At 38.5% G+C, this 14,519-nt stretch overlaps 1 protein-coding gene and 1 non-coding gene across 2 annotated transcripts; both read left to right on the forward strand.

The window, feature by feature from the left end:
- The first annotated feature begins 3,053 nt into the window (after positions 1 to 3,053).
- LOC129081085 (kelch repeat and BTB domain-containing protein 6) lies at positions 3,054 to 5,076 on the forward strand. The gene has a single exon (XM_054586624.1). It carries the CDS (start codon positions 3,054 to 3,056, stop codon positions 5,064 to 5,066), a length of 2,013 nt encoding a protein of 670 aa, XP_054442599.1. The 3' UTR covers positions 5,067 to 5,076.
- Positions 5,077 to 11,730: 6,654 nt separating this feature from the next.
- Positions 11,731 to 11,834, forward strand: LOC129081227 (U6 spliceosomal RNA). Its single transcript, XR_008530288.1, has one exon. It is a non-coding gene; the product is annotated as a U6 spliceosomal RNA (small nuclear RNA).
- Positions 11,835 to 14,519: the final 2,685 nt, after the last annotated feature.

A 14,519-nucleotide genomic window follows, 5' to 3' on the forward strand; every position in this document is an offset into this window, starting at 1 on the left:
ATGGTTGAGTATGGTTGCAAAAAGGAGGAAAAAGTAAAGGCTGTGCAAAGTGAAATAAAGGAAAATATACAGGGAACAAACAGTAAAGAGAAGGAAACCAGGACTCACATCAACAATTATATTTTATATATATATAAACATGAATGAAGTTGGATGCACTCAACAAGGGAAAGACAGGGAACAATTTATCAGAGAGGGGTGGAGAAACAAAATAGAGGAGGTGATAAATTTCTGGAAGGAAGGAATATTAACAGTTTCAAATGTAGTCAAGGGCAAAGAGAATAAGCATTAGTAAATTGGCCCAAGTAGCTATATAATAAATCCTAAAACCTTAAAAATAAATAGATAAATCATGGGTCCTAAGAGAATATATCCCAAACTGATTATTAGGTTCTTCCCTACTTCTATGGAGGTCCAGAAAAACTGACAGTCAGAGGTAAGTCCTTGAGAAGATTAAGGATTAAAGAATACCTGCTCAGGTAGGTGCTCAGATAACTGACCTCTCACCGGTTAGGAAGGACCAATCAGTAATAAGGGTCCTTGTTATTGGGAATTGGGGGCAAAGTAGTTTCAAGGAGGTAAAGAGGAGTAAAAAGGAAGAATAGAGATGGAAAGATGAGAAAGAGAAATAGAGAAAGCAGGAATGGGGGCAGGAGAAAGAGCTTGGTTGGTCACATGGTGAGTACTAGGCAAGGACAGGGTCCTGAGATTGTGGACTGATGGTAAAAAGAAGCAGTCTTTAAGAGACTGTACAGTTTGAGGTAGAAAGGAGATATTTTACTTTAAGCTTCCTCATACCAAGCAAAATAAGCTGATCATTGGTGAGAAGTAATCTTAGAGCACTAAGACTTTTGGGCATCTAGTAAATAGACAGACTTAGGGAAATTCCAAGTGTTTCAAATGGGCCACTGGAGTTGTAAGTTGTTTTCTGTAAAATTCTGCCATTTTTCAGAAGTAATAATCTGAATTTTCACCCTAGTACTAAAGCATATAATTGGTGAGAATTTTGAAGGCACTTGAGAAGTGAGTTGAGAGTTTCACATAATAATAAGTGTAAATAATAGCTAGAAACAAAACCAAACCAAGAGATGGCTTTAGGCAGTTAACAAAAGTAAATATAGTCTTCCCATAGGATCCAGCAGTCACTCTCCTGGGTATTTACCAAAATAAGTCAAAAACCTGTGTCCACAAAAAACCCAGCATGTGAGTATTTATAGCAGGGGTATTTGCAAGTGCAAAAATTCAAAGCCAACAAAATATCATTCAGTAGGTGAATGGATAAGTAAACTGTGGTATATCCCATACAATGGAGTATTATTCACCAACAAAAGAAATGAGCTATCCACCCCTTCCAACATAACAGGTGTGCTGAGAAAAAGCCATGAAAAGACATGAGGAACCTGAAATGAATATTACTAATTAAATGAAAGAAGGTATCTTTTTTTAAACTGAATTTATTGGGGTGACATTGGTTCACAGAACCATACTGGTTTCAAGTGTAGAACTTAATGAAACATCATCTGCACATTGCATCAGGTACACATCACCCCAAGAAAAGTCTCTTTCTGTCCCCATTTTACCTGCTTTTGCCCACCTCCATCTACCTCCCTGCCCCCCTTCCCTCTGGCTGTCACCACACTGTTGTCTCTGCCTAAGTGTTACATATAACACACATACATATATATATGTTTTTTGGCTGATCCCTTCACCTTCTGAAAGAAGGTATCTTAAAAGACTGTCACTGTATGAGTCCAACTATGTGTTCTGAAAAAAGTAAAACTACAGAAACTGTGAGATCAGTGGTTCCCAGTAGGTGGGGGAGTGTAGAAAGGAGAAGTCATAAATAGACTGAACACAGAGTGTTTTTGTTTTGTTTTATTTGAATTTTTTACAAGAATTTGAGCCAAACTGATGACATATGCCAAAGAGCAAGATCTCAAATGCTTCCCCAACACAGAGAATTTTTAGGGAAGTGAGAACTGTTCTGCACAATGGTGGATACATGACATTACATATATTTAAAGACCATTAGAACAGTACAAAAAGAGTGAACCCAAATATAAACTATGTTTTAATTAATAATATATCAGTATAAATTTTTCACTTGTAATAAATGCATACACTAACGCAAGCTGTTGACAATAGGGGAAACTGTGAAGGGTGGGAGTATACAGGAGCTCCTTGTAACTTTCTGCTGGATTTTCTGGTAAACCTAAAACTAATCTTAACAATAAAATCTGTTATTTAAAAATATATGAACAAAACTTAAAAGGTATTTCTGCGGAGACATGCAGGGTTTTAAAATTTTTTCCTACAGACTCTTGATTTCATGAGTGGGTACTTCATCTTTTATAAATACTAGAGGAAAAGCTTAAACATTGAAACTTTATAGGTACTATATAATTTATTATTGTATTAATAAATATTCAGAGAACCGTATGTATCCTACGAAATTTATCTCACTTAATTCTATAACAACGTTATGAGAGAACTCAAACAATTGATAAATACTAGAACGGGAATCTAATTTGGGTTCCATATTCAAAGTTCTACCATAACACCGAATCGGGAAAATTATCTATTTTTAATTTCGTCATCTGAAACAATGAACAGCCGATAAATCTCGCGATACTATTGAAACTACTACTCCCAACATGCAAAGCGGCTTCGGCCCATCAGCCTATGCCTGTAGACTTGGAGGGCCCCCGGCATGCCTCGAGGCGCGAAAGGCCACCTGGGCACCGTAGTTCCGCTTGACGCCTAGCGGTATTGCCAGCGCGGCGCAGGCGGCTCTCTCGGCTTCAACCAGCGGGTTCAGTGAAGGCGAGCTGAGGCGGAGAAAGGTGTGGAAGTGGAAAAGGGTGAGTTGGCACGGTCTACGCGATAAAGGCAGGTAGCACCTTGGCACAGGGCTGAATTAAGTAAATGGACTCGTGTTGCTCTCTTTCTGGAGACACCGTTATCTTTGTGCCTGCGATAGCAGCGTGAGGCGGCAAAATCCGTTCCTAGCCTAGTACCCGCTCTCGTCCTCAGCACCCTCCTCCATATCCACCATGCAGTCCCAGGAAGATGCTCCACGCTCCCGCCGCCTCGCCAGTCCTCGGGGTGGGAAACGGCCCAAAAGGATTCACAAGCCCACGGTTTCGGCTTTTTTCACGGGCCCAGAGGAGCTGAAGGACATGGCTCATTCTGCAGCCCTGCTGGCACAGTTGAAGTCCTTCTATGATGCGCGGCTGCTATGTGATGTGACCATCGAGGTGGTGACGCCTGGCAGTGGGCCTGGCACAGGCCGCCTCTTCCCTTGCAACCGTAACGTGCTGGCTGCCGCATGTCCCTACTTCAAGAGCATGTTCACTGGCGGCATGTACGAGAGCCAGCAGGCGAATGTGACCATGCACGATGTGGATGCCGAGTCCTTTGAGGTGTTGGTCGAATACTGCTACACGGGTCGTGTGTCCCTAAGTGAGGCCAATGTGGAACGCCTTTACGCCGCCTCGGACATGCTACAGCTCGAGTATGTGCGGGAAGCCTGTGCCTCCTTCCTAGCCCGCCGCCTTGACCTGGCTAACTGCACCGCCATCTTCAAGTTCGCCGATGCCTTCGGCCATCGCAAGCTGCGCTCACAGGCCCAGTCCTTTATAGCCCACAACTTCAAGCAGCTCAGCCAGATGGGTCCGATTCGGGAGGAGACTCTGGCAGATCTGACTCTGGCCCAGCTGCTGGCTGTCCTGCGCCTTGATAGTCTAAACATAGAGCATGAGCAGACAGTGTGTCACGTTGCTGTGCAGTGGTTGGAGGCGGCTCCCAAGGAACGGGGTCCCTGCGCTGCAGAAGTCTTCAAGTGTGTCCGCTGGACACACTTCACTGATGAAGATCAGGACTACCTGAAAGGGTTGCTGACCAACACCACTGTGAACAAGTACTGTCTGGACCTTATCGAAGGGGCCCTGCAGATGCGGTATGGTGACATGTTGTACAAGTCTGTGGTGCCAAAGCCAGGGTGTAGCAGCAGCAGCTCTGTTGTATCCACAGGAGAAAATCCACCCCAGAGGCTGGGTGCATGTGCCAAGAAGATGGTGATCTTCTTTGGTCACCCTAGAGATCCCTTTCTGTGCTGTGACCCATACTCTGGAGATATTTACAAAGTGCCCTCACCTTTGACCTGCCTTGCTCACACTCGGACTGTAACTACCCTAGCAGTCTGTATCTCTCCAGACCATGACATCTATCTTGCTGCCCAGCCAAGGAAAGACCTTTGGGTGTATAAACCAGCCCAGAATAGTTGGCAGCAACTTGCAGATCGCTTGCTCTGTCGTGAGGGCATGGATGTGGCCTACCTCAATGGCTACATTTACATCTTGGGTGGGCGAGACCCTATCACTGGACTTAAATTGAAGGAAGTGGAATGCTACAGTGTTCAGAGGAACCAGTGGGCACTGGTGGCTCCACTACCCCATTCTTTTATCTCCTTTGACCTAATGGTAATTCAGAACTATCTTTATGCTCTCAACAGTAAGCGCATGTTCTGCTATGATCCTAGCCACAATATGTGGTTGAAGTGTGTTTCTCTTAAGCGCCATGACTTTCAGGAAGCCTGTGTCTTCAATGATGAGATCTATTGCATCTGTGACATCCCAGTCATGAAGGTGTATAATCCAGTCAGAGGAGAATGGAGACAGATTAATAATATTCCTTTGGTGTCAGAGACCAGCAACTACCGGATCATCAATCATGACCAAAAATTGTTGCTGATCACCTCACGCACCCCACAGTGGAAAAAGAACCGGGTGACCATCTATGAATATGACATTAGTGGAGACCAGTGGATTAATATCGGTACCACATTAGGCCTCTTCCAATTTGATTCTAACTTTTTTTGCCTCTCAGCTCGCGTTTATCCTTCCTGCCTTGAGCCTGGTCAGAGTTTCCTCACTGAGGAAGAGGAGATACCAAGTGAATCTAGTACTGAGTGGGATTTAGGTGGATTCAGTGAGCTGGATTCTGAGTCAGGAAGTTCAAGTTCTTTATCTGATGATGATTTGTGGGTCCAGGTAGCACCTCAGTGATATGCACAGGATCAGCAGTTTGTTGTAGATAGGCTGAAACACTAAGGTGTTTTACTGCTTTGGAAAGTATCTTAAAGAAACACCATTTCCCTTTACAGGAAAAAAAAGGTTGATTGATTTCAGGTTTTGTTTAGAAAGGGTATTGTTTGAAATGCTAATATAATTTAATGTTAAAGAATTTAAGCACTCCAAAAAATAAACCTATTTAATAATTTGCTGTTCTAAAAGTCCAGTATTGATTTGATTGTATAATATGTTTATGTTTGATTATGCTAATTTTGCCTTACATTTTGCTTAGTGCCACAAGTACAGTAACTGGAATTTTAAATTTTGTAATAGAAGACTGACTAGATAGGAATTACTAGATATGGTTTTGAACGTATATATTTTCCTTGAGAACAGTGTAGTAGATTTCCAAAACTTTAAACTGTGGGTTTTTTACAAACTGTGTTCTAACTTAAATATAGTTTGCTAAGTATTAGTTTAGTTTACTTTTTTTTTGTGAAGGAAAAAAATGCACATTTGTTTAATGTGATTGAATGCTAATTTGTAATGTGACTGGATGTAATACTTTGCAGAATGGCATTCACTGACAGTAAAAACAAAATATACCAGGATTCTACCTTTGAAAAAGAAATTTCAGTTTTAAATTTGTAATATAAAAATGTGTATTTGCAAATAGTGACCAATTTTTCATCTAAAAAGAATTCCATTTTAGCAGTGTTACCAATCATCTACAAAACTTAAAAAAACAAAAACAACCCCGCCTCCACCCAGTAACTTGCTTTGTAGGTTCATATTTTTTCATCTATACTTGGTACATGAGTCACTGAATCAGAGGAATAATCCTTATTGTCACTGGACATGATTTTGTAAATTTTTATCCATTGTCTTAGAGTTATTGTGATTCTTAAAATATTTTGGCTGTATAGTTTTAGTGTTCATCTAAGATTTGTCAGCAAGATGTGATTATTCTTTATGGTTTTGTGAGGTAATACTGGTTTTGAAAATATGTATAAGCTAAGAACAGTATTTTATTGATTAGTAGTTACTGTATCAACTATAAAATCAAGTGCCAGAAAAGAACTTTAAAACTTTTAAGTTTTAAGTATAGAACTGTTTTGTGTAGCACTGAAATATTGTCAGTTTTGTAAGTCACTAAATGTTATTATCAGCTTAAAGGTATTTTTGTATTAAAAGTTTACAGTTAAATAACATAAGTGGATGATGGCATTTGGGGCCAGTAGTGAAAGTATATTTCGTCTAAAATATTTCCCTAAGCAGTTGTACACATGGTTATTTTATTAGGGTATTTGTATCTGTTCTGTGTTTCTCTGTGAATCAATGCTTCAGTCTTTGTTCCTGTCACTGTATGTAAGAAAAAGTCCTGAAATGAAGACTACATCACACAACTGACATTGTTAAATACCAGAAAATATAAATGTTTAATTACATCTTGAGGTTTACTAGATATGGTTGTCGTTATTCATATACATAATAAATGACCAGATGCTTATAGTGTATAAACTTTCTATATCCAATTAGAATTATCTTCATTTAATAACATGCTAATTCCTCTTCTATGTGTATTTTTTAGTGACAGAATTCTAACATTTCATGCACCCTGGCAGAGTGCTGAGGTGTGTGTTCTCACAGTTGGAAAACTGAATTTTTGAATGAAAATACCATAGGGTGAAAATGAAGAGAGGGAGACACAAGGTTTAAAAAGAAAAGTTTTCTGAGCCATTTTTATTGGTCATTTGAAGATTTTACAGAACATTCCTGTTTAACATTTTTAGTGAAATTAAATGCTTGTCCTAGCAGTATGTATTCCTTTAAAAGGCCAGGCACGCTTTTAGTTGCCTTAGGCTAAATTTTGTTCCATTTGCCATCAGGGTTGTAAGCACTGTACTTAACACAAAACTCTTTCTCAGTCGTGTTATTTTGGACCAGCTTTTTCTTCACCAGTAACTTCTTTTGATAGTTTTTGTTTTTTCATGTTGTAATAGGACAATGCTGATTTCATCCATATTATCCATCTGCAGAACTAAGGTATGCAACCAATTTATAAAAGACAAATTCTCCAATTTGTCATTTTCAGCCTTTCACTTAAAGACTAAGCCAAATGATAATAATATATTTGTTGACAAAAAGGTTTCTTGGGAAGAATTTTGGTTTTGTGATATATTTGTGAATTAGGGAATAGATGTTAACCATTATTTTATAGATAAGTGATTTGTATGTGATTAGTTACAAATAAAAATGGTACTAAAACCCAGACTTTCTGACTTTTTAATTCAGCATTTCTGCTGAATGTATACAACAGCCCTTGCTTGTGCAGTGAGTGACATAACTAGCAGTGTTGAAAACCTTTCTTAATACAAAAGCACACTTGGCTCAATTTTTCAATTAATCATTACATTTTTTTAGCAAATTCTCAATACAGTGTTTTTTGCAGAATTCCTATTATTTATTAGATTTGGAATAACCTTAACTATCTTGTATATCTGCTCCTGTAGTCTGAAATGCTGTAAGGACCCACATTTTTGCAAGTTCTTTTTAGTTCAAATGATGTGGCATTAGGGTTTCCAAAAGGATGAAGTAGAAATTAATGTAGCAATTAGCTTGTCTATATATGGATAAAGATTGAAATTAACTTTTCATTTTTATTTGAGCTGGAATTTAAAAATTGTTCTTACCTGATCTTGTTGAGAATCTCAGGAAAGCTTTTGATATAGTCCCCTCACTAGGCAAATATTTATAATTTAATATTTTCAATTATTTATAACACTTTTGAAGTTCATCAGACCCAGAGTTAGTGGCAATGTCTTTTTTCCATACCTGCTTAAAAATTTCAACACCCTTTTCATCATTCTAACTAACTTTAAAGGAACATTTATTCTAGTAAATTTGATAAAGCAGGATAGTATTGACAGGGCAGAATTATTTATAGAAAATGAGACTCAGTAAAATCCCAAGAGAATTAATGTTATTTTCAGAAACAACAAGAGGGTTCAATATTTACAAACCAATTTAATAGTAATACAAAAAATAATGGAAAAAGATCCGGTTCACAAAAGCTACCAAACTTCAAAGTACCATGGAATCAATAGGTTTTGTGCAGAATAGGGAAAGGGAGCCCCTCCTTGACTCTGAGCCAAATGTTTCCTGGGCCTGTTTCATCAGGCTTCTATTCCTCACACCTTTAAACCTTGAGGACTCAACATGATCTGAGGCATAGGGAGAGTAGGAAACAGATGTTTTGCATAACATCCCGTCTATATCCTAGACATACTTTCTTCTAAAGCAGCTTGTGGGGAGTGAAACTTGTACATTCTTACCCCCAAAGCTAAAACTGCTGCTTAGAACCACCCTATCTCAATCAGGAATATTTTGAGGGGATACACTATTCATTATTTCTGGGAACACTGGTTAAAAAGGACTATGTAAATATTAGGCAAAGTATTTCTTCTAAAACAGGTGTTTTTGTGTATTAAAAAAGAAGAGCTTGGACTCTCAGTTGTAAACAGTATTACCTTAATATAGATCATATTAAGAAAATAAAGTAGAATTTTTTGCCCATTGTAACTGAAAATCTCAGCAATATCATTCATTTCAGGCACAGTGTGAACCAAAATCTCAGTGACTTCAGGGTTTTCTTTGTACAGAGAACATATCACAGATGTGTTCTCTCACTTTATACATTAGTTAGAATCTAGGTACAGTTATATAGAGAGAGACCTAGTAGGTTTAATAAGATAGACATTTCTCTATAAAAGTTCAATCCATTATGTTGCCCCTGATCTAGAAAGTCATCTGAGACCAAACTTTCCTGTTTTCCTGTTCTCTGCTTAAGAATGTTGTCCTGGTCCACATGGTACAAGCTCATTTACCTTTGTGTTCATATTCAAGTCATCAGGAAGAGGGGAGGGAGGAAGGGAGGACATGACTCTTCCCTATAAGGGATGTTGGGCACATTCTTTCCAGTCATGTGGCATTGGTCAGATGTTAACCACATGGTCACACTTCATTGCAATGGTGCTTAAGGGAGGCAGTTTTTATTCTGGGTCAAATGTATATGCTTAAAATTCAGGGATTCCTTATAGAATGGGGTAGAAAAGCTATTAGGTTAAATAGCAATCTGCTATACCATATGTCAGGCCAGATTTTATCACATGGCAGCCAAAGTGGTAACGCCATGCCAGGAGTTAACTACAGTTGACACAACATGGAAAATCTTCCCACCTGGGAAAGACTTAGAGAGCTTCCTAGGCTCTTGCTGTTGCTCTGTACAGAAGAGGTAATGGCACATGGTGTGTTTTGATCTTGCTTTGATTAAATAAAACTTAATAGACTATTGCATCCTGGCACCCTATATCATGGGCTTAAAGGGTTGAATTGGGAGAACAGACTTCTGGCCAAGATGGAGGCATAGGTAGATACATTTTGCCTCCTCACACAACCAAAAGAAGGACAATAATAAATTTAAAAACAAAAAACAACCAGAACTGCCAGAAAATTGAACTGTATGGAAGTCTGAAAACCAAGGAGTTAAAGAACAAACATTCATTCACACCAGTAGGAGGAACGGAAACAGGCAGCCAGGGTGGAGAGGCTGTGTGGCAAGGTGGCAGCTGACAGACCAGGAGGACCCACATTTGCTTGTGGGTAAACTGGGAGGAACAATTGGGGAGCGAGACAGACTGCAATCCAGGGTTACAGCATGGGAAATAAAGCCCCAAAACCTCTGGCTGTAAAAACCTGTGGGGGTTTTGGCAATGGGAGAAACTCCAAGCCACACAGGAGAGTTCATTGGAGAGACCCACAGGGTCCCAGAATGTACATAAACCCACCCACCCAGGAACCAGCCCCAGAAGGGCCCAATTTCCTTGTGGGTAGCAGGGGACATGACTGAAAGTCAGCAGAGGGCTGAGCAAGCAGCATTGTTCCCACTCTGACCCCTCCCTGAACATACAGCACCACTGCACAGCCATGTGAGTTACCCTACCTTGGTGAATACCTAAGGCTCCGCCCCTTACAAGGTAATAGGCATGCTGAGACAAAAAAAAAATATATATATATATATATATATATATATATATATATATATACATACACACACATTCCAAATGAAAGAACAGATCAAAGCTCCAAAAACAGAACCAAACAATGAAGAGATAGTCAACCTATCAGATGCAAAGTTCGAAAAACTGGTAATCAGGATGCTCACAGAAATGGTTGAATACAGATGCAAAATAGAGTAAGAAGAGAAAGCTATGGAAAGTGAAATAAAAATATACAGGGAACCAACAGTAAAGGAAAGGAAATGGGGTCACATCAACGATTTGGAGCAGAAGGAAGAAATAAACATTCAACCAGAACAGAATGAAGAAACAAGAATTCAAAAAAATGAGGAGAGCCTGAGGAACCTCTGGGACAACTTTAAATGATCCAACATCTGAATCATAGAGGTGCCAGAAGGAGAAGAGGAAGAGCAAGAAATCGAAAACTTAATTGAAAAAATAATGAAGGAGAACTTCACCAATCTGGCAAAGGAACAGACTTGCAGGAGATCCAGGAAGCTCAGAGAGCCCCAAAGAAGTTGGACCCAAGGAAGCACACACCAAGGCACATCATACTTACATTACCCAAGATTAAAGATATGGAGAGAATCTTAAAATCAGCAAGAGGAAAGAAGACAGTTACCTACAAAGGAGTTCCCTTAAGACTATCAGCTGATTTCTCCAAAGAAACCTTGCAGGCAAGAAGGGGCTGGCAAGAAGTATTCAAAATCATGAAAGACAAGGACCTACATCCAAGATTACTCTATCCAGCAAAGCTCTCTTTTAGAATGGAAGGGCAGATAAAGTGCTTCCCAGATAAGGTAAAGTTAAAGGAGTTCATCATCACCAAGCCCTTATTATATGAAATGATAAAGGGACTTATCTAAGAAAAAGAAGAAGATCAAAAACTATAAACAGTAAAATGACAATAAACTCACAACTATCAACAACTGAACCTAAAACAAAAACAAAAATAAACTAAGCAAACAACTACAACAGGAACAGAAAGAATCACAGAAATGGAGATCATATTGAGGGTTATCAGTGGGGCAGGGATGGGTGGAAGATGGGGACAAAAGTACAAGGAATAAGAAGCATAAATAGTAGGTACAAAATAGGGGGAGGTTAAGAATAGCATAGGAAATGGAGAAGTCGGAGAACTTACATGTACTAACCTATGGACGTGAACTAACAGCGGGTGGTGGAAATGCTGGTGGTGGTGGGGGTGCAGGGCAGAGGGGAATAAAGGGAAGAAAAAATGGAACAACTAATAGCATAATCAATAACATTTTTTAAAAAATCTTGGTATTATGTCATGGAATGTTTCAACTTCCTAAAAGGAAATAAAAGAACTGAAAAATGGCTCTGTATAATCAATTGTACTATTAATTATCTTAAACAACAAATATTCCTTCTGTTAAATAACATATCAGAATTATAGAGTAATAAAAACAGAATTTCTTAGAGCAAGCTAGGCTGTTTAGCAACATTCTAGGTTTTCTGTGCCTGGATCATTTTTGCTATGTTAATGTGATCTACTGTCTGTCTCTGTTGAAACGCAGGCCATTAGCCACAATAGTCTATTCAAAACTTAGGTTTTTGTGCTCACTCCAGCAGCACATATACTAAAATTGGAAGGATGCAGAGAATAGCATGGCCTCTGCTCAAGGATGACATGCAAATTCATGAAGTGTTCCATATTTTTAAGAAAGTTTATTGATGAATTTTTGTAATGACTTTAGGTTAATCATGTCACATTTTGTATTTGTGAAAAATTGAAAAACAGTTTCCAGAGGATATTTTGAATAATTGCTTCTGTCAAGTATGTGATATAACTTTTACCATTCTAATTTTCATTACAAATACCCATACTTATTTTAAAAGCACATTCAACCCTTGTTTTCATATAGAATCCTAACCTCTGCCAGAAACTGAAGAGTAAGTAATATTTCAGTTGTAGTTGTGATTCTATTCTTATATTAACAAAGACTGTAAGACTCCATTTTCTGTTTCACTTCTACTAAATCTCTTATGAGCCTAAAGGCAAGAGTTTAAATATATGCTGTGTCTAGGTTCTTCTCCATATATTGTACATACACTTGTTTAGTATCTCAGTCTCATTACTTTCTCTCCAGTAGGGCCTTCCTCATGCTGGAATTATTCAGTTTAACAATTTGTTTACTCTTTGTTATTTGTCTCTTGTACTAGAATGTGTTCTCCATCATGGAAAGACCACATCTTTCTTTTCCACAGGTCCTGACATAGAACCAGGAACAGCATAGGCTCTTGATGAATATTCGTTGAACAAAGAAATAAATGTATTTGGTGCTTGCTTGCATTTATATGACAAACCATTGCATTTAAAGCTCTCATCTTTCTGTCAATTTTCCAGCTTTGTGGGAGAGCTATTATTAAACTCTTTTTCCTGGTTGTCATAGCAACCCCTTGGCCTCCAGAGCTATGGGTTATTTCTAATGGGCATATTCCGCCAGACCACCAAACACTCAGTATCTTCAATTATGCGATAATGATGCTATTATAAATCACATTTCTCACAGTATGTATTTCTCTGCCTTTTATAAAAATGGTGGAGAATTGGGAAGTAAATATGTTCAAACCAACACAAGCTAGGGAAGATAAAGCAATAAGTGGAACACACATCTCTGTTCCCAACCCTTTCCTATTCCTTCAAGTTCTTCACCTTTTCATAACCACCTGTGAATTTATTTGGGTTTTCTGTCCATGTTTTTAAGAAAGTTTTGAAAGTTAGTTGCTATAAAACAAACTCTAAAGAGCTCTGGTATAGCTTAAATATTTTGTATTTTTCTCCTCCTTGCTAATTTTTTAAAAAATTTTTTGTTATTGTTTCTTTTTTTTTAATTTATTTTTTCAAATACATTTGTCTCTGCCTACCCCCCACCACTTTCCCTTGCCCCCTCCCTCCTTCCCTCCCTCAGCTCTTTCCCTTTTGGTTTTGTCCATGAGTCCTTGCTATATGTTTCTTGACTTTCCCCTTCCCTTCCTTTTCCCCGTCCCCCCTCCCTCCTTCCCTCTTGTCTCTGTTGATTTCTTTTCCTTTCAGTGTTGCTGGTCTTATTTTCCTTGCATCTTTGTATTGTTGGTTAGGTTCCACTTATAGGTGAGATCATATGGTATTTGTCTTTCACCCCCTGGCTTATTTTGCTTATCCTTGCTCATTTCTTAAATTTCATGTTAATTCAGCAAATGAGAATAGGGTTACAGAAATTGAGATTTGCTCAAAAAAAATCCAAAATCAGCTACTTCCCTCCCCCATGCCTTCCACTCACATTTTAGTGGCAGGAAGTGAGACAGGTTTTATTAAACTGGATTAGTCATCATAGAAAACTCATTATCAGTTCAATAAAACAGGGTATATATGGGTCCTCAACCAGCCATGCATGTAGTTTTTAAAAGGCAGAGTCTATTTTCTAATGGTGGATACCCTAAGGGATTTTACATATATGTTTTGCTCTATGTCCTCTTCTGCAAGTTTTGGTCACATGTACTAGGGACAGTCAGGAACCACCGAGCTCCAAGGTAGATCCCATAATAAATACTTCATTACATCCTTCCTCTGTTCAGTTCTAATTGTAATACCAATCAGTTAAACAATTGCATGACTTGGCCTGGCCAGGTAGTTCAGTTTGTTAGAGCATCATCTTGATAGCCAAGGATGTGGGTTTGATCCCTGGTTAGGGCACATACAAGAATCAACTAATGAATGCATAAGTAAGTGGAACAACAAATTGGTGTTTTCTCTTCCTTTCTCTCTCTCTCTCTAAAGTCAATTAAAAAAAAACAATTGCATAACTTATTTAAAAGAAATTACAGTATATTGCAATTAGCTGACCAGGGCTTTAACATTATAAAAACAGTAACCAGATCAATACATTCAACCATCTTCAATAAGTACTACATAAATAAGTGAAATAAATCAGTCAGAGACAGACAATAATTTCACTTATATGTGAAATCTAAAGAATATAAATGAACAAAACAGAAACAGACTCATAGATACAGAGAACAGACTGATGGTTGCCAGGAGGGATGAGCGGGGGACTGGATAAAAGAACTGAAGGGATTAGACAAAGAACATACATGCATGACCCATGGACATGTACAGCTGTGGAAGAGATGGACAGCTGGGTGGAGGTGGACAAAGGGAAAAAAGTAGGGATTTGCCAATGATACCTCAGACAAAGTTTTGATCTCCAAAATATATAAAGAACTCACAGGACTCCACACCAAGAAGATAAGCAATCCAATTAAAAAATGGGCAAAGGACCTGAACAGACATTTCTCCAAGGAGGACAAACAGAGGGCCCACAGACACATGAAAAAATGTTCAACATCACTAGCCATTAGGGAG

Source organism: Pteronotus mesoamericanus, unplaced genomic scaffold (assembly GCF_021234165.1).
Source record: "Pteronotus mesoamericanus isolate MK-2021 breed Mesoamerican mustached bat unplaced genomic scaffold, CSHL_Meso_final contig_94, whole genome shotgun sequence".
Taxonomy (NCBI): Eukaryota; Metazoa; Chordata; class Mammalia; order Chiroptera; family Mormoopidae; genus Pteronotus; species Pteronotus mesoamericanus.

Coding starts and splice junctions, on each gene's coding strand:
- LOC129081085 (XM_054586624.1), top strand. CDS start 3,054: ATGCAGTCCCAGGAAGATGCTCCACGCTCCCGCCGCCTCGCCAGTCCT.